Source organism: Lontra canadensis, unplaced genomic scaffold, assembly GCF_010015895.1.
Source record: "Lontra canadensis isolate GAN:19392208 unplaced genomic scaffold, GSC_riverotter_1.0 scaffold16, whole genome shotgun sequence".
Lineage (NCBI taxonomy): Eukaryota > Metazoa > Chordata > Mammalia > Carnivora > Mustelidae > Lontra > Lontra canadensis.
The window spans coordinates 2,243,693-2,263,011 of NW_022631010.1; the positions used below are offsets into that span (position 1 = coordinate 2,243,693).

Consider the following 19,319-nt stretch of genomic DNA (forward strand, 5'->3'; position numbering starts at 1 on the left):
ACAGATCTCTGCCCCGACGCCCAAAGCCTTGCACCAGGATCCATGATTCTCTTTCTCCTGGGCTCCTACGCCTGTGAGCTACGGTCCCTACCCTCGACGGCCTTGGGAGCTCGGAGTCTCTGTCGCAGGAACCTGCTTCCGATGCGAAGCCCCGCCCCTTTATGGCCCCGCCCAGCTCCTCACTTACCCGCCTCTCTCCTTATCTCTTGACCCCTACCTCCTACCCACAACGCCCGCAACCCCTAAGTATTCTCACGCTGCATCCTTCAGGTCCTGGGCACCGCGGCGTCGCTTCCACAGTTTGCCTGCGACCCCGCCCCTCTCCGTAGCCACACCCCCTGGACAGCCCCGCCCCCGAAGCTCCACCCCCAGCTGCCCGGGTTAGTGTAGCGGCTGGCCCAGTCGGGCCCCCGCTGCCCTCTGCCCTGGGCGCTTGGTCGGAGCCGGCCGGGCACTGCGGGGCAGGGCGAGCGCGGCGGCCCGGGGGCTCGGAGGCGAAGATGGCGTCAGGCAGACGCTCCCCGCGCACCGGGCTGCTGGAACTCCGCGCCGGGGCTGGTTCGGGGGCTGGCGGCGAGCGGTGGCAGCGGGTGCTGCTCAGTCTGGCGGAGGACGCTCTGACCGTGAGCCCCGCCGACGGCGAGATCGTCCCGGAGCCTGGCGCCCCGCGGGAGCCGGAGCCCGCGCAGCTCAACGGCGCCGCCGAGCCTGGCGCTGCGCCCCCGCAGCTGCCCGAGGCTCTGCTGCTCCAGCGGCGCCGCGTGACGGTGCGCAAGGCCGACGCCGGCGGGCTGGGCATCAGCATCAAAGGTGGGCGCGGGGGGCACCGAGGGCATGGGGGTTGCGGTGTCTGTGGGGCCGCCGAGGGCGCCGGGGTCGTGGAGCCTGGCAGCCTACGGAGGACGCGGAGTTGGAAGACTTCTGTCTAGGGGTCAGGGAGGGTGTCTGAGTGGACAGAGGGACCGAGGACACCGGGAGCACCAAGGTCGGAGGGGTTTCGGGAGACGGAGGCCTAAGTCCGAAGGCACAGGTGGAGCGGGTGGGGGCGCACCAAGGACAGGTGGGTGGGGAGTTCTGTGAGAAGGCATTGAGATGTCAGAGTTGCCTGGACATCAAGGACAAGAGGGACGGTAGGAGAGCAAAGGATGGAGAAGGGGGATTGAGGCCTGGGAAGCTACTGGGCAGGAAGGAGGAAGTCCCTGAGACACAACCAAGGTGGAGGGGAGGGGTAAGGCCTGGAGTTGGGAGCCCAGGTTTGGAGACTTGGTAGAGGCACAAGCTGGGTTCACAGACAGAGGTCCAGGAAGGACCTAGAAATCTGAGGACCCAGGACCCTGTGTACTGAGGACCCAGGACCCTGTGCACTTAGGTGAAGGGTCCTGGGCTTGAATTTCCTGATCTGGCCATCATCACCTTGCACATAATTGAGAGGAGTGCACATAGAGTTGTTACTCCTCTCTGAGAAATCTCAGACCCCAATACTGAGCGATTTCTTTAGGAAGCCCCGGGATTGTGTTTGAGTCCTGGATCTGTGTGAACTTAGACAAATCACTTCCCGTCTCTGGACTCGAGTTTCCTCACTGTATGTTGAGGCTAATGATAGAGTTGTAAGGTTTCTGTGAGAACTGGAGTCTGAAGTACTCACCCTGCAAACACACAGTAGGTGCTTGGTTAATTGTTGCTGTTAGATGAGAGGAAAAAAGGAGGCCAGGAGAGACTCCCAAAGCAACTAACCATAGTGCTTAAAATCCCAGTATACTCCGAGCAGCTGGGTTCACCATGCCTACCCATCTGCTTCTCGGGGTGCTGTCTGCCTTGGGAAAGGGCGTCAGCTCTGGTATCACCTTGGATATGCACTCTTCTCGCTCCCCAGTGCTGCATCTATTCATTGGTGTCTCCAGACCCTTTGGCCTGGGTGAGAGGGTAGGGATGGTGAGGACCGAGCCACCACTGTGTGCTAAATGCTGTGTCTGGTGCTCTAGGCTTATGATCCATTTCATCCAGGCAACAAGTGGTAAAACGTGGGGAGCATAATGTCCATTTTGCAGGTGGAGAAACCGAAACTCAGAAAAATAAAACCATTTTCCCAGGCTCAAACAGTGAATGACAGTGCTGAGATTTCAACCTCGATTATCAGGCCTTAAGAGAGTAGCCACAGATTTGGTTCTTCCCCATGGAAGGGCACATTCCCAGATAGCCGACCAAAGGAATTGAAAAGGGAGAAAGGGGGAAGACAGAGAATGGACACCAGTCTCGCCCCTAAACTCCAGAATGGGAGAGGGCAGCAGATCAATCCAGAAATTATACACTCAATGTGTTAAAGCAGAAAGGAACTTAGAGTTAATATAGAGTTCCATTTTACAGATGGACAAGCTGAGACTTGGAGAGGAGACGGACTTTCCAAGGTCGCATAAAGTTACTCCTTAGCTCCATACTGCCAGTTGGGAGTGAAGGTACTTTTAGGAGGGGTCGGGGAAGTTCCAGCTCGATTCTGTTCTTCATGGATAAAGCCTGGGCTCTTGTTTCCATGGTGACTGCCCTCTGAGGGTCCAGCCCAGCTGAGGCAGCCTGGAATGATCATAGCTTCAAACTGAACTGAAGTCCCTAGTTTCTGATGGGAGAGAGCAGATATAAATAGAAACCCATTCTCTGGGGCACCTGGGTGGCTCAGTGGGTTAAGTGTCTGCCTTCTGCAGAGGTCATGATCTCAGGTTCCAGGGATGGAGCCCTGCATCAGGCTCCCTGCTCAGTGGAGACCCTGCTACTCCCTCTCTCTCTCTCTCTGCCCCTCCCCCTGCTTATGCTCTCTCTCCCTCTCTTGCTCTGTTCAAATAAGTAAATAAAATCTTAAAAAAAAGAGAGAGAGGGGCGCCTGGGTGGCTCAGTGGGTTAAGCCTTCGGCTCAGGTCGCAATCTCAGGTCCTGGGATCGAGCCCCGCATCGGGCTTTCTGCTCATCAGGGAGCCTGCTTCTCCCTCTCTCTCTCTCTGCCTGCCTCTCTGCCTACCTGTGATCTCTGTCAAATAAATAAATAAAATCTTAAAAAAAAAAAAAAAGAGAGAGAGAGAGAGAAAGTAACCATTCCTTTCTAGGCTTCAAATCCTGTGTGGTGCGGTGAGCAAACTGTTGGGCCTGTGTGGGGGCCGGGGGAGGTGTTCCAGTCTGACCTTTGCCACCAGTTTGTTGTGTGACCTTGAAATAATGACCTCCTCTTTATGGACCAGTAGTTCCTCATCTTCAGTAATCTGGGTTCGACCAGTAATGTGGTATCTGAGAGCCTTAGTTACAGTCAAGCATAGGGTTAGGAGTGTTGGTTCTGGAGCCGGGAGACCTAGGTTCAAATGCTGCTTTCCTGCCACAAGTTAGCTGAATGACCTTGGGCAAGGGGCTTCTCTCCGCACTTCATTTTTCCTGAGAGGAGACTGAGCATGCATGTATGATTGGGATGTTGTGAAGATACAGTGAGACAACATTGAGAGCATTTAGCATGGTGCTTGGCACTTAGTGTATGAAACTAATGCGAATTATTATGTTTATTTCCTATTTTAAAAGGATATTCAAGAGCTTAGCACTTAGCAATAAAGTGATTCAGTAAGATCTACTAGCTTTTTTTTGTATCAGAGATGCAATTTGGATAGGCTTTTGAAATCTAGACTTTCAGGCCTTGATTTTCAGCTGGGTTCTGGATTGTAAAGCTTTCCAATTGCTGAAGAGATCCTTGGGTGGGGGGCATTGCAATAACGGACTTCTATCTTTACTCCAGGATAAAGGGATCAGTGGGTTCCCCCATTGTGGGAAAGTTGCCTAAAATAAAAAATATTTAAGAAAAAGTGACTGAAGCACTTGTAAGTTGCTCAAATATGGACGAACACCCAAAGCGTTTAGCCAAAGATCCAGTGACCAAACTCCATTATGAATTTAGAACACTTATTAGTGTTCCAGACTCCTAAGACTCATTTCTGAGATCCTCTTTCCTCTCTCATCCCTGCTCTCCTGGCACTGGGCTGGGCACCGAGGTAGGCCTTCAGAAATAATTTTGCCTTCATGTACTCTCAAGCATTGGAGTGTCTGCCTCAGTTTCTTCCTCTTTCTGTGCCTGTGCAGGGGGCCGGGAGAACAAGATGCCTATTCTCATTTCCAAGATCTTCAAGGGCCTGGCAGCTGACCAGACCGAGGCCCTCTTCGTGGGGGATGCCATCTTGTCTGTGAATGGGGAAGACCTCTCCTCTGCTACCCACGATGAGGCGGTACAGGTCCTGAAGAAGACAGGCAAAGAGGTGGTGCTGGAGGGTAAGCACTGGGGACCCCAAGGGTGTTATTCTTTCCTCTGCTTCCCCCAGGCTTCAAGTGGCCCCCACCCAGCAGTGGGGGCTGGGAGGTGGGCTGGGTGGAAACAGAACTTGGGGACCTGCCTTGACACAGAATTGGGGTGGTGGTGGGAAAGCTGACACAGAGCCAAACAGACCTAGTTTTCCTTTCCTCTCTTTCATTCCCTAGCTCTGTAGACTTGGGCAAGTCATTCTATTTCCCGGAGCTTTGGGTTCCTCATCTGTAGAACAGGGAGGTAACTTCTGTCTTGCTGGGTTGTGTGATCAGAGCAAAACGGACCTGGCAGGATCTGCCACCCAGTGAGTGAATCAGGGAAAGAGAGGGGCAGGGAGGGACTGGGGAAGGGGCAGCTAATATTCTCTCTTGAGGAAACTGGAGAGCTTCCAGCTTCAGGGACCCTGAAACCCTGGGACCCATGCTCCCTTGGGAGAAGACTTGGCCTTTATCTTACGGAACATCAGATCCTTCCAGCAAGGATCAGAGAAGAGTCTTGGAGGGAGGACGTTGGTGGTTCTCCTCTGCTATCCTCGCACTGTGTGGTCTTGGATGAGATTGTGTTCTCTGAGCCTCGGTTTCCCTATTGGTTGTGATAAACCTCTTGCTGTGGCTGTCCCATATCTGCCTTTTGCCATCTCTCTCAGGAGGTTTCTGCTTTGCTCAGCCCTTTCTTCAAACTCCCCTCTGTCAATTCCGGAAGCTGTGGGGGCCTGAGGAATGTGTGTTTGGCTCTTGGCCCAGAACAGGCACAGGGAGATGGCGGGGGCTGATGGAGAATGCCATGGCCAGCAAAGCTGCTGAGCTGAGCCCCAGGCCTGGATCCTCATAGATTGCCTTTGTGTCCCCAAACAGGTCTCTAAGAGGCCACAGAAACAAACAGGCTCTGGGGGATCTTTGGCATGCTCGTGGCCCTGACCTTGGTTCTCTCTCATTTTGTTTTATTTTTACATTTTCAGTGTATGTCTTTAAGTGCCACTGTGCATTTTTAAAATATACACTTTTTTTTTCTAAGTGGGTAGATCTCTATTTTTTTTAAGATTTTATTTATTCATTTATTTGAGAGAGAGAGAATGAGAGAGTGAGCATGAGATGGGGAGGGTCAGAGGGAGACGCAGACTCCCCGCTGAGGAGAGACCCTGATGCGGGACTCCATCCAGAACTCCAGGATCATGACCCCAGCCGAAGGCAGCTGCTCAACCAACTGAGCCACCCAGGCGCCCTTAAGTATACACTTAAAAAAAAAAAGTCAACTCTGTGGTCTTGGTCCTTGAAGCTTAAGTGTAACAGTCATATTTTAACAGCAAAGTTAAATAACAAGATCACTGATAAATGATAGAGATAAAAGAGACTCTCCCTACCCTATGCCTCATTACTTTGGTATTTATAGCCAGTAATGCAGCTGAAACTCATCAAAATGTCATATTTGGGTTGACTTGAGAAGATCTCTTAGTTTCTGTTGTTTGAAAGTGTAATCTGGAGGTGGTAAGATTTCTACTGTAGACACATTCCTAATCCACACGGAGGTTCTCCTCCCCCTCTCATCTTCAGATGGAGAATGTCTCTCTATCTGAGTTCTCAGCGTGGGTCTTTCTGAAAAGATAGCATCTTTGAGTGTTGGAAGCTTAAGGCAACTCTTGGCTTCAGGAGCTAATACCCAAGCCTTCGGTATCATTCTGGTACTCCATTCCTTCCTTACTAAGCCAAGAAACACTTATAGACACCTGCTATGTACCTGGTGTGCAGAAGCTAAATCCGACCCAGGCCCTCTCCTGAAGGAGCTCATCATTTTTTGGAGGAGATAAAATGTAAACACTGTCTCGTTCACACAAACTATTTAAAAATCAGTTTCTAAACTATGTCTGCTCTGTGATCAGTCTCTGGCCTTGGGTAAGACCCTTGCCTTCTCTGGCCCTCAGCTTCCCTAGCAGTTGGGATTAGACTAGATGAGAGATGATCAATCGCTTTCATTTTCAGTGTCATCTTTCCTGGTGGATACTGGGAGGCATGTACCTGGAAGGATTGGGAAGTCTTGTCTGGGCTCAGCAGAAAGGAGCTGGAAGTGATTAGCCATGTCTATCATGGGTACAGTAGGGAACAGAAGTAACGTGTGTACCGCTCTAGGATTGAGGGTCTGTAGCCGTTACATTTTCTGAGACTTTTCCCAGGGTGAGATCTTTCCTTGGCATATCTTGCCCCCGGTCTCTGGCTGGAGCCTGGCCTATCTCTTGCCCAAAATAGGTTGTGGCAAACGGTAGGCACTCAATAAACATTAGTAACTTACCCTCCTCCCGTCACATTTATTTAGAATTGGTATTATTTCCTTCTGGAATGTTTGGTAGCATTCTCCAAGGAAGCCATCTTTATAGAAAGTTTTTTTTTTGTTTTTTTGTTTTTTTTTTAAGATTTATTTATTTATTTGACAGAGAGAGAGAGAGATCACAGGTAGGCAGGCAGAGAGACAGGGGAAGCAGGCTTCCTGCTGAGCAGAGAGCCCAATGTGGGGCTTGATGTGGGGCTTGATCCCAGGACCCGGAGATCATGACCTGAGCTGAAGGCAGAGGCTTAACCCACTGAGCCATTGCAGACGCCTCTATAGAAAGTTTTTTTTTTTTTTAAGATTTTATTTATTTATTTGATAGACAGAGATCACAAGTAGGCAGAGAGGCAGGCAGAGAAAGAGGAAGGGAAGCAGACTCCCCAGTGAGCAGAGAGCCTGATGCGGGGCTTGATCCCAGGACCCTGGGATCATGACCTGAGCTGAAAGCAGAAGCTTTAACCCACTGAGCCACCCAGGCGCCCCTGGTTTATGTCTTTTTAAATAATTTGTCCATTTCATCTAAGTTAACAAATTTATTTTATTATAAATTTTTAAAAATATTTTATTTATTTATTTGACAGAGAGAGATCACAAGTAGGCAGAGTGGCAGGCAGAGAGGAGGAAGCAGGCTCTCTGCCGAGCAGAGAGCCCGATGTGGGACTCGATTCCAGGACCCTGAGATCATGACCCGAGCTGAAGGCAGAGGCTTAACCCACTGCCCTTTATTATAAATTTGACAACTAAAAATTTGGCAAAATAAATTTGTTTATAATCTTCCCATATTATTCCTCCCTTTTGGATGCGAGTGCTCTCTGCTTTCTTTTTCCTCCTCCTTTATAATGCTCTGCTCAGTGGTTTTGAGGGGAATCTCAGTCTAGTGGCGGGGGTTAGGGGGAACAGCTGAGTGAAACTACCAGATTACAGATGTGTCATAGGTGCTGAAGTGGCATCTGTCCAGGGATGAGAGGAGGCAGCGGTTACTTCTCTCTGGATAGTCAGGAAGGGCTTCCTGGAGGCGGGGATGCTGGCACTTTATGAACAACAAGCAGAGGTGGGTATGGGGTGGGGGAAGGGCATTCCAGGCGGGGGAGCTCTGTGAGCAAGACCTCAAGGGGGTGAAATGACTTGACTTAGCTGGGGAACTGCCTGCGAACTAGTTAGATATATCTGAGTCAAGGGTGTGAGGGAGTGGAGAAAGAGGAGGCTGTCCAGACTGAGAGCCTTCAGGGCCTTGAATGCCAGGCTAAAGGCATTTAGACTTCCCCTGGAGGAAAACAGAGAACCATTAGAGGGGGTGCAGCACATGGGCATATCTGGTTTTAGCAGCATCAGCGTGGTTTGAAGGAAGCAGAAATAGATGCAGAATGGCAGTGAGGAAGCTGGGACCATGGACAGGAAGGGGATGGCGGTGGTTTGTCCTAAGCAGGCTTGGATAGGAGGAGTCTGACGTGTGACCTTCTTGTTAGTTTTTTCCAGCCTTTTCTTAGTTGAAGTCTCTTTCAAGCTACTTTCCTAGCCCAGCAGCCTTGTGGAAGGATAATTCCACCCAGTTCAGCCAGGGACAGGCCTTAGGATCAAGAGTCTTTGAATTGCCGAAGTGACCTGGGAGCCCAGAGGATTTGAGGGAGCTGGGATGTTGGGATGTGGTTGGTCCTTGAGATATGGGGGAGCTTGTGGGGATGGTAAGGAACTGGCAGCTTCATCCGTCTGGACTCAGGACTCCTGACACTCTCTGGGCCTCGGTTCCTCCTTGGAGCCCAATTACTAGCCACATTGTTCAAAATTCCCCACCCCCATCCCACTCCTGAGGCCACATCCAGGGGGCATGGAAAGATGGCCTGTCCTGTGGATATGAACCTGGCAGGGCAACTGGACATCTTTCCTGAGGCCTGGGGCTCAGTGGGTACAGAGCTCCCTGAGAGCATCCTAGAAGGGCAGATGTCACTAGCTAACTCTGGGTGGCAGCCTACTTCCCTGGCCTAAGTCAGGGGTTCAGCTGGGCCTCATTAACCCTGGCCTGCCTTCTAGGCCCTTTCCTCTGCTAGGTCAGGGGTTTGCACAAATGTTTTCAGCTTGTTCTCAGCCACAGGGATGTGTTTGTGATCAGAGTCTGGGCCCAAGCTGGCAGCCAACACGCCTCTGTCTGCTGCTTAGAGAGGCCCATTGTGTACACAGACCTGGAGCCAGGGCCAGCCTAGGCCCTTGGAGACCAGGCCTGGGGGAAAATCAAGAGACAGCCAAATGCTGTCCACCCCCTCCACCCGCTCCACCCCCATTGTGGCTGGCAAGACAGGGACAACAGAGAGCCTGTGATGCATTAAAAAATAATACTAAAGGACAGAGGCACCTGGTTGGCTCTGTTGGTAGAGCATGTCACTCTTTTTTTCTTTTCTTTCTTTAAAGCTTTTATTTATATAAGAAGGAGAGAAAGCACACGAGTACAAGCAGGGGAGAGAGGCAGAGGGAGAGGGAGAGGCAGGCTCCTCAGGGAGCCCTAACTGGGGCTCTATCCCAGGACCGCAGGATCATGACCTGAGCCAAAGGCAGGCACCTAGCTGACTGAGCCACCTAGGCGCCCCATCACTCTTTTTTTTTTTTTCAAAGATTTATTGAGGCACCTGGGTGGCTCAGTCGTTGGGCACCTGCCTTCAGTTCAGGTCATGATCCCAGAGTCCTGGGATGGAGCCCCACGTCGGGCTCCCTGCTCCGTGGGAGTCTTGCTTCTCCCTCTCCCACTTTCCCTGCTTGTGTTCCTTCTCTTGCTATCTCTCTGTCAAATAAATAAATAAAATCTTTTAAAAAATTATTTTTTTATTTGAGAGAGAGAGAGAGAGGAGGGGTGTGAGCAGGGGGAGGGGCAGAAAGAGAGGGAAAAGTCTTAAGCAGACTCCACTCTGAGCCCAGAGCCTGTGGTGGGGCTTAATCTCACAACCCTGAGATCATGACCTGAGCCCAAACCAAGAGTCTGACACTTAACTGACTGAGCCACCAGGTGCCCTGTGCATGTTACTCTTGATCTTGGGGTTGTGAGTTTGAGCCCCACATTGGGTGAAGAATTAGTTAAAAACAAAAATCTTTAAATAATAATAATAATAATAAAGGATAATAAAAATTAAAGTCAGTTTCAGTACTTTATACAAAATAGAGAAGGTACCTCCCACATAAAGATCAAACTTTTTTTTTAAAGATTTCATTTATTCATTTGAGAGAGAGAGAGACAGAGAGAGCACACAAGCAGGGAGAGGGGCAGAGGGAGAGGGAGAAGCAGGCTCCCCGCTGAGCCAGCCGGGAGCCCGATGTGGGGCTCGATCCCAGGACCCTGGGATCACGACCTAAGCCAAAGGCAGATGCCCAACCATCCAAGCCACCCGGGCACCCCATGATCAAACTTTTAAAAGACAACACTCATAGAGTAGCATGTCCATAAATATTCATGATAAAAGGCAGTATGGTGTGGGGCACCTGAGTACCTCAGTCAGTAGAGTGTCCATCTCTTCATTTTGGCTCAGGTCATGATCTCAGGGTCCTGGGATCGAGCCCTGTGTCAGGCTCTGCACTCAGCACAGTGTGCTTGTGGATTCTCTCTTTTCCTCTCCCACTGCTCTCTCCCTCTCTCTCTCTAAAATAAATAAATCTTAAAAAAAAAAAAGCAGCATAGAATGATAGCATTGCTGTAATCCCCATTTTACAGACAAGGTTGCTGAGGTTTGCTGAGCATAAATAACTTCCTCCGGGTCATACGACAAGTAAATCGACTGAATTCAAACTGAGGTCTGTCTGGTTGCTGAGGCCACTGTTGCTTCAGCCTTGGGAAATACCTACCTTGCATGGTTATTTGCAAGATTAAAAACTAAAACACACCAAGGCCAGTGCTCCTAGTAGGCTTTCGATTATTTAGTTTATTTGCTTTTTTTTTTTTAAAGATTTTATTTATTTATTTGACAGAGAGAGATCACAAGGAGACAGAGAAGCAGGCAGAGAGAGAGAGGGAAGCAGGCTCCCTGCTGAGCAGAGAGCCCGATGCAGGACTCGATCCCAGGACCCTGAGATCATGACCTGAGCTGAAGGCAGCGGCTTAACCCACTGAGCCACCCAGGCGCCCTATTTGCTCTTTTTAAGGGTGGGACCATGCATTTGAAGTGCAGAGCACAATGTCTTTCACACGTAAGTGTTCAGTGAATGTCAGCCTCTCTCATCTTTATGTCCCCAGCAAGCCCTCAGTGTTATTTCCTTCAGTGAACCTGAAGGTCTTTCAGGGCAAGACTCATGTGCAGTTAGTCTCAGAGCCCTGCACCTGGCACTGAGCCCAGTCCACAAATTAGCTCCTGGTCACTAGGGATCTGTCCCTGGGGTACATCTCTGACCCTTCAGGTACTTTACCTGAACCTTGTCAATTGCGGTTGGCTTTCCTAAATGTTTCAGATGGGGCTCAGAGCTCAGGCCGGGCTTGAGGAAGTCCTGAGAGTATCCATGGTGAGTCCCTGGGACTCCTGCCAGCTCCTTCCCTGGGAGATGGGCGCTGCCAGGTGTCCTGCCCAAAGTCTTAATGTATCACAGCTGTTAAAGGAGAGGCTGTCAAAGGAGAGACGTGAGTCACGGATGCAGCTAATCTGAAACTACCCTGCTTGGCTTAGCCACGTGATGCCGTGCCCCGAGACACCTGAGGGACTTCTGAATGGAGCCCCCATCTAGTCCTCCCATGGCCACTAAGACCTGTTGTTCTCATCATTGTTCTCAAGGAAACATTTATTTTTTAAAAATTTTAAAAAGATTTTATTTATTTATTGGACAGAGAGAGACACAGCGAGAGAGGGAACACAAACAGGAGGACTAGGAGAGGGAAAGCAGGCTTCCCGCAGAGCAGGAAGCATGATGTGGGGGTCAATCCCAGGACACTGTGATGCCCGATGACTGACCCACCCAGGTGCCCCTTGTTCCCTGGATCTTGATTAAAATGCCTATGGGGTCTCTGGAGACATTTTCTGGCCTCCATTAGCTGTGTGAGCCTGGTTGCCAATGGTGGTAGAGGAAATAATGACGATAATGATGGTGGTGGTGGTATCTGCTGTTTATTGAGCCACCAGCAATATGCTGGGCACGGTGCTAGGTGCCTTCCATATGTTTTCTCACTGAACCCTCAAAACCACCTCTATAACTTAGGCTTGTTATTTGTCCCATGGTGCAGATGAGAGCACTGAAACTCAGAGAGGTGATGCTGTTTCCCCAGGGTCACACAGTGGCAGGGATGGGATTTGAGCTCAGATCTGTCAGATATAAAAACTCATGTTCTTAAGTATTTATGATGCATTGCAAGTCATGTCACCTCCGTGAGACTGTTTATTCAATGTATCCAACTGTTACATAAGGACAGGGACCCTTATTGAACTATTGCCGTCAGGTGAAGGTGTGTGTGAGTCAGGCTTGGTGCTTGTTCTATGGTGGGCTCTCAGTAAGCATGACTTCCTCCCAGTACTAAGGTCCTGGAGTCCTTTGCTTATTGAGGTGACAAGAGCTTCATCTCCGGATCCTGTCTTACATGGATTGGAATGTGCTGATATATGTAAGTGTATATATAGATATTTAAATTTTCATTTAAATTCAATTTAGTTAACATATAGTGTATTATTAGTTTCAGAGGTAGAATTTAAGTGATTCATCAGTTGCCTGTAGCTCCCATACGGTGGTATATTTTTGAAAGTAAAGTAGATTTTAAAAAATGTAATAAAGTAAAATATAAAAAACCTGAGGAGAATGTAAGGTAATTATCTTCTTCATCTTCTTTTTCTTCTTCTTTTTTTTTTAAAGATTTTATTTATTTATTTGACAGAGGGAGAAAGAGCACAGGTAGGCAGAGAGGCAGGCCAAGGGAGAGGGGGAAGCAGGCTCCCCACTGAGCAGGGAGCCCAATGCGGGACTCGATCCCAGGACCCCGGGATCATGACCCGAGCTGAAGGCAGACGCTCAACCTACTGAGCCACCCAGGCGCCCCCTTCTTCTTCTTCTTCTTTTTTTTTTTAAAGATTTTATTTATTTACTTGACAGACAGCGATCACAAGTAGGCAGAGAGGCAGGCAGAGAGAGAGAGGAAGGGAAGCAGGCTCCCCGCTGAGCGGAGAGCCCGATGCGGGACTCGATCCCAGGACCCTGAGACCATGACCTGAGCCGAAGGCAGAGGCTTAACCCACTGAGCCACCCAGGCATCTCCCCCCTTCTTCTTTTTTTTAAGATTTTATTTATTTGAGACAGAGAGAGTGCACAAGTGGGGTGGGGGGGGCAGAGGGAGAGGGAGAAGCTGGCTTCCTCCTCAGCAGGGAGCCCAATATGGAGCTCCATCCCAGGACCCTGAGATCGTGACCTGAGTTGAAGTCAGACACTTAACCGACTGAGCCACCCAGGTGTCCCAAGCAATTATCTTCTTCTAGAGATAACCACAGTTGATATTTTTACATTTTCAGAAAGTTTCCATTTTTGTTTTGATCATTTAGCAAGTTGAGGGCCTATTTCCAACTTAGTGCATATAACTCTGTCTCATTATTTTTAGTGGTAGTATAATATCCCTTTATTGGGATTCATATATTTATTTAACAAGTATTTACTGATGCCCTGCTCTGCACTAGGACTTGATGTTGGCGCCATGGACATAGCTCTGAACAAGACTGAGTGGTCTGCTAGTCAGAGAGCTCCCATCTTATACTTAGCAGCCCCTACTCGTGGACATTCAAGTTGTTCTTAGCCTTTTGCATCACAGACAATGGTGCTGTGAGCCCTCTGTGGACCTGTGAGCATTTATCTGAAGCGGGGTTCCTGCATAGGGTGTTGTGAGGTCAAGGGGTTCACTTGCCTTTAGGATCTTGACAGATGGCATCTGTTGTACTGCTCGAGGGTGTGGTAAGATGAGATTGTCATGCCCCAGAGTGTGGCAATGCAGGCTCTGTTGGTCAGGCCTGATGCAGGGCCTGCCAGGGGCTGGGAACTATTTATAACCCAGCCTTGCTAGACCAGCAGAACCTTAAAGGTTGCCCCTTCCAGAGCCTTTAGAATCCCACATCCTCTCCAGACCGTCCTTGGTGAGCAGGTGGGCAGCCTCAACTTGAGTCTTCACAATACCTACTCAGAGAGCTGGCGCATCAGTACGCATCATACAGGCAAGGAAAATCAGGCAGAGAGACCTTGGGACTGCCAAAGCCAGAAAGCAGGTGACAGGGCCTGGACTGAAAACTTTGCCTATCACTGTTTCCTGAGCCTATCCCCTTAGATAGTCATACCGAGAACAGCAGCAAAAATAACCCCAAGGCAGTTTATTGAAGACTTAGTCTATGCTAGGCAGGGTGAAGTGCTTTACTGGTATTGAGTCTCAGTACCGTGAGAAATGGATCTATTTCAAAGATTTTATTTATTTGACAGAGAGAGATATCACAAGTAGGCGGAGAGGCAGGCAGAGAGAGAGAGAGGAAGAAGCAGGCTCCCCGCTGAGCAGAGAGCCCGATGTGGGGCTCTATCCCAGGACTCTGGGATCATGACCTGAGCTGAAGGCAGAGGCTTTAACCCACTGAGCCACCCAGGCGCCCCAAGAAATGGATCTATTTTACTCCTGTTATAATGATGGAGAAATTGGGGCACCTGGATGGCTCAGTCAGTTAAGCAGCTGACTCTTCTTGATTTCTGCTCAGGTCATGATCTCAGGGTCATGGGATCAAGCCCCGTGTTGTTCTCTGGGCTCAGCACAGAGTCTGCTTGAGATTCTCTCTCTCCTCCTCTTTCCCTCCTTCTCCTCCCCTCCACCCTCCTTGCACGTGATGTCTCTCTCTCATTCTCTCTAAAAAAATAAAATAAAATAAAAAAATCTTAAAGATGAAGAAATAGAGGGTCACAGAAGTCAAGTCACTTGTCCAAGGTTGCCAAGCAAAGAGGTTACACCCAAACCTACCTCACTCCACAGCCCCCACTCTCCAAAATGAGAAGCCCCAGGTCTGTCTAAATTCATTCATTGAACAAATTTCATACTTATTGATTACCTAGCATATATGTCAGGTACTATACTAGATTCTGGGGTACCTAGTGCATAAGAAAGCAAGTCCCTGCTCTCATGGAACTGACATTTTGGCTGGAGGAGAGAGGCTCTAGCCTAGTAAACAATTGGATCTTAGATCACGTGATTTTGGCCAGGGCCAAGTAGGTGAGTGCCCACTGAACAGACAAGTGAGCTTAGAGAACGGGCTTCAGTCAAGACTCAAAGCCAGGACGTTCAGTCACAAGCATTAGTGAACACTGGGATAAGTACTGGGGATACTGGTTGAGCTAAAATGGATGTTTCCCCTTCTCTCTGCAGCACATTTGCTCCTCCCAATTGTCCTGGGCCAGGTGAATGATCCTGCCCTGTTTCAGTTGCTTGTGTTCCTGGGGGAGTCTTTTTCCTGGATCCTTGGGGCCAGGCCTGGGTCCTGTCTCTTCTTGGCAGAGCTATAAGGGAACGGGGGCCTCTGGAAGGGTCAGGGTGTCCTATGTTTGTGTGTCTTAGCTTCCCTGAGGAGGAAGGATCCAATTGTCACTGCTTCACCAGGCTCCTGGGTCAGGGGCTTGGCTGGGGAGGGTGTGGATACCAGCTGGGCTTATCTTTGGAGTCTCAAGAATGCTGACCACAGGGCCATCAGCCCTGAGGCCACTGCCTTTGGCTAGCCCCACCCTGCCTGGGCGGGTGACTCAGGCAGAAATCAGAGCAGGGAGGAGGCCTCTGAGCTGGGCTATTTATGGCCACATTCTGGGGCCCCCTGAACCCCACCCCCACTCTGGGACAAGCCAATTGGTTTGTGAAACCCAAGCCCTGTTTTGGGCATCGGCTTGTGTGCTGTCCATTTATAGTATGTTTCTGTGGGAAAGGAGAGGGAGGACCCAGTTCTGGGACAGCCTGGGTGAGCAGGGGCTCTAAGTGGTTTCTCTGGCTTCCAAAGTTGACAAATGTTCATTTGCCAAGCATGTAGCATAGGAGATCCCTGCTGGATTCTAGGGACACAGAGATGAGTCAGATGAGGTCCATGCCCTCACAAAGCTCCCAGCCTATTGGGGAACACAGACTTCCACACACACACATAGGAGAGTGGGGTGTAGGTGACTGCAGAAGTGATGGGTGTAGTGGATCCAGAGTGGGCATCTGGGAAGGCTTCCTAGGGGGTGATGGAACTGGGCTGGGTTTGTGGCACCTTTTCTCTCCTGAATGAACCTGTCATACTTGGCATTCATTTCTCCATTTACAGAACACTGACTCCTGGTTCAGCTCCAGTCCATTTTCCGTCCTCTAGGAGCTCCCATTTTGGTGAGAGAGAGCCCCAGCATACAAAGTCTCAGCAGAGTTCTAAGAAGGGCAGGGGTGGCTGGTAGGTAAGAAACTCATATTTCTTGAGTCCCTTACCTCTGCCACACGTTTTATATCATCTTATTTAATTCTAACATCTCTCTGGGGGAGATATTGTTATTCCTCTTTTATCGACTTGCAGTACAAGGCCCAGGCAAGTGAATTTCCTTGTCCTTGGTCACGTAGCTAGACAGCACTGGAGCTGGAATACAAATCCAAGATTTGTAAATCTGAGCTATGTACTGAGGTGCCTGGGTGGCTCAGTCAGTTAGGCGTCTAACTCTTAATTTTGGTCATGATCTCAAGAATGGTGAGATCGAGCCCTGTGTCAGGCTCCACCCTCAGCACAGAGTCTGCTTGAATTCTTTCTCCCTCTCCCTCAGCTGCCTCCCCATCTAGCGCACATGCACACACACACGTGCACACACACACTCTTGTCTCTCAAATAACTAAATAAAATCTTAAAAAAAAAAACCAAAACTGTGTACTAAGAGTATTCTGTACAGAGAGAACGTTTTCAAAAGAGTGCAAGTTTGGACCATCCCAAAGGTCCAAACACTTCTGCTTACTTGGTTAGAACTTAGTCATGTGACCACACCTAGCTGCAAAGGAGGCTGGGAAGTGTGGTTTTTCTTCCAGGCGTCATGGGCATGGTTCTATAAGCCAGGGGAAACAGGAGAGCATGGATGTTGGCATGCATCCTGAAGAGGCCAGGATCATTAGACTAGAGGGTGAGATTAGGGATGTAGCAGGAGGTGAAACCATAGAGATAGGCAGGGCTCAGGTCCTAGAGAGCCTTGGATTTTGATGAAAGGTGCAGGGGAGCCAGAGCAGGACTTTGTGCAGGGGAGGGGTGTGGCTAGTGACAGCAGGGGGATGTATCAGTTGTATCTCCCCTCCCCATACAGGGTGGGGGGTGGGAAATGGGGAGGCTGTATTAATCTGGAAGCTTTTGTCCGCAAGTAACAGGAACTTAATTCAAAGGGGTTAAGACAGTGAAGGAAATGAGTTTTCCCCAGAAAATCTAAAAGCAGCATGGCTACATGGTATATTAGTTTAAGGCCTCACCATCCTCAATGTGTTGACCCCAATCCTTGTGCTCAAAATGTGACTATCATTGCTCTAGGACCAACCCCCTCCCAGCAACTTATAAAGGCTAGAGAGAGGAGAGAAAGGGAAGGCAGTGTACTTTCCTTCAGTTCTCATTGGCCAGAATTGTATCATCTGCCTTTTTCTAAACCAATCACAAGGAAGAGGGATGGAAGGATCATGGTTAGCTTTGACCCATCATGATTTTTTTCCTTGTTTGGGAAGAAGCCAAATCTGTGGGGCTCAGGATTCTGTTAGCAATGAGAAAAGCGGGGAATGGTTTGACTATTAGTTAGGCTGTAATGTGTCCCACCTCCATTGCCCCTTGAGACATAATCCAGTAGTCAGTTCTGGGATAAGTCATTGCTGCAATGATGAGGATGAGTCATTGAGTCATTTTTAGTCCTAGTTCCCAAACTTCAGACCTTAATTCTTTCAAGAAAACCTGCTCTTGTTTTCAGCTTAATTGCTCTTCCAACCCTAGTAGGGTTTGTAACTTCCTCTCACTTTCACTGCTGTTTGCTTTGGATCCTGTCTGAGCCTGAGGGACAGTCTTCTGTGATAGAAATAGCTTCTTCTCTGGCTTTTCCAGGGAGCTGGGCCAGTAACTGCTTCCTTACCCCTTCCTGGTTTGTTTGCTCACAGGCAGAACATACTATTTAGGCTTTGACTGCAAAAGTCAGATGGTTGGCAAGTCAGATGGCCATGAGGGCATGGTAGTTGAAGGGAGAGGAAGGGAGGCTGCCCAAGGATTAGTAGGCATAAGCACCCCTTAGTAGGGCAGCAGTGGGGACAGCATAGCTAGGAGAAGAGAGACCAGTACTTGGGTAAGTCTTTTAATCACTATGACGTACACAATGTCTTCCCAGTAGCTGATTTTAGAGATGAGGAGACTGCTGCTCATCGGAATTGGGAACAGTCCAGATGCCAGGGCAAATGTGGCAGACAGTGTTGGTTGCCTGCCTTCCAGAATTCTTTGTTGCTAACAGAATGCTGATTTTATTGGGTGGATATATGATCTAAGTCATGATGACTCCCCTTCACTAATGATATTTCTAGAAGTGGGCATGGAGCCCAGTCAGACCAATGAGATATAAATCTTTTTTTTTTTTTTAAGATTTTATTTATTTATTTGACAGACAGAGATCACAAGTAGGCAGAGAGGCAGGCAGAGAGAGAGAGGAAGGGAAGCAGGCTCCCTGCTGAGCAGAGAGTTCGATGTGGGGCTCGATCCCAGGGCTCTGAGACCATGACCTGAGCTGAAGGCAGAGGCTTAACCCACTGAGCCACCCAGGCGCCCCGAGATATAAATCTTCATGGGAATATTTACCTCTCTGATAAGGAGTTTTGAGGAGAAAGCCCTTTGTTCTGCCTATCACCTCCCTGCTTTGGGTTTTGTCATGTAAGGAATGATTGGTTTGAGCTGTGGCAGTCATCTTATGGTCATGAGGGGAAGGCCAAGAGACTGGCAGAGAGGCCTACCCTGAATTCAATGTCATTGAGTCACTGAACCAATCCTAAAATTGCCTTCCTTTAGATTGCTTTTTTAAATAGCATTTTAGGGGCGCCTGGGTGGCTCAGTGGGTTAAAGCCTCTGCCTTTGGCTCAGGTCGTGATCTCAGGGTCCTGGGATCAAGTCCTGCATCGGGCTCTTTGCTCGGCAGGGAGCCTGCTTCCTCCTCTCTCTCTGCCTGCCTCTCTGCCTGCTTGTGATCTCTGTCTGTCAAATAAATAAATAAATAAAATCTTTAAAAAAAATAAATAGCATTTTATATTTTATTCTATTTTTTAAAAATGTTTAATAGGCTCTAGGCCCAGTGTGGGGCTCATGACCCCGAGAGTAAGAGACATGCTCTACCAACTGAGCCAGTCAGGCACCTCTAATAAATATAGCAAGAATGATCAAAATATTTTATTACCAATCAGGCTTAGTGGCTGGGTAATGCATGCCATAGAATACTATGATTGATTTATGATGTCTTCCATGAGCAAGGGATATAGAAGTGCATATGTTTACATCTCAGTCCTACCTACCTAAGGCCAGTCCCATACCTGGTACATGGTAGGTACTCAGGAAAACCGACTTGTTTCTAAATCTCTACTCCTATCAGGCTCATCTCAGATCAAACTTGTCATCATATTGCCTTCACCTCCAGCTGCCATTGTTAGTAAGATCTTCCTTTTCTAAAAAGGCACGGGTCCAGGCCCCAGTGAAGACTGTTTTGGTTGCAAATATCA

General features: G+C 49.0%; 1 protein-coding gene across 1 annotated transcript in view; it reads left to right on the forward strand.

Annotated features, from left to right (window-relative positions):
- Positions 1–378: 378 nt before the first annotated feature.
- The window catches only part of SNTA1 (syntrophin alpha 1), a 29,501-nt gene continuing 10,560 nt past the window's right edge, over positions 379–19,319 (forward strand). Inside the window, exons 1-2 of the mRNA XM_032858881.1 lie at positions 379–810; positions 4,105–4,290. Coding sequence (XP_032714772.1) covers positions 501–810; positions 4,105–4,290 — 496 coding nt within the window. The 5' untranslated portion in view covers positions 379–500. The remainder of the gene's footprint in view (positions 811–4,104; positions 4,291–19,319) is intronic.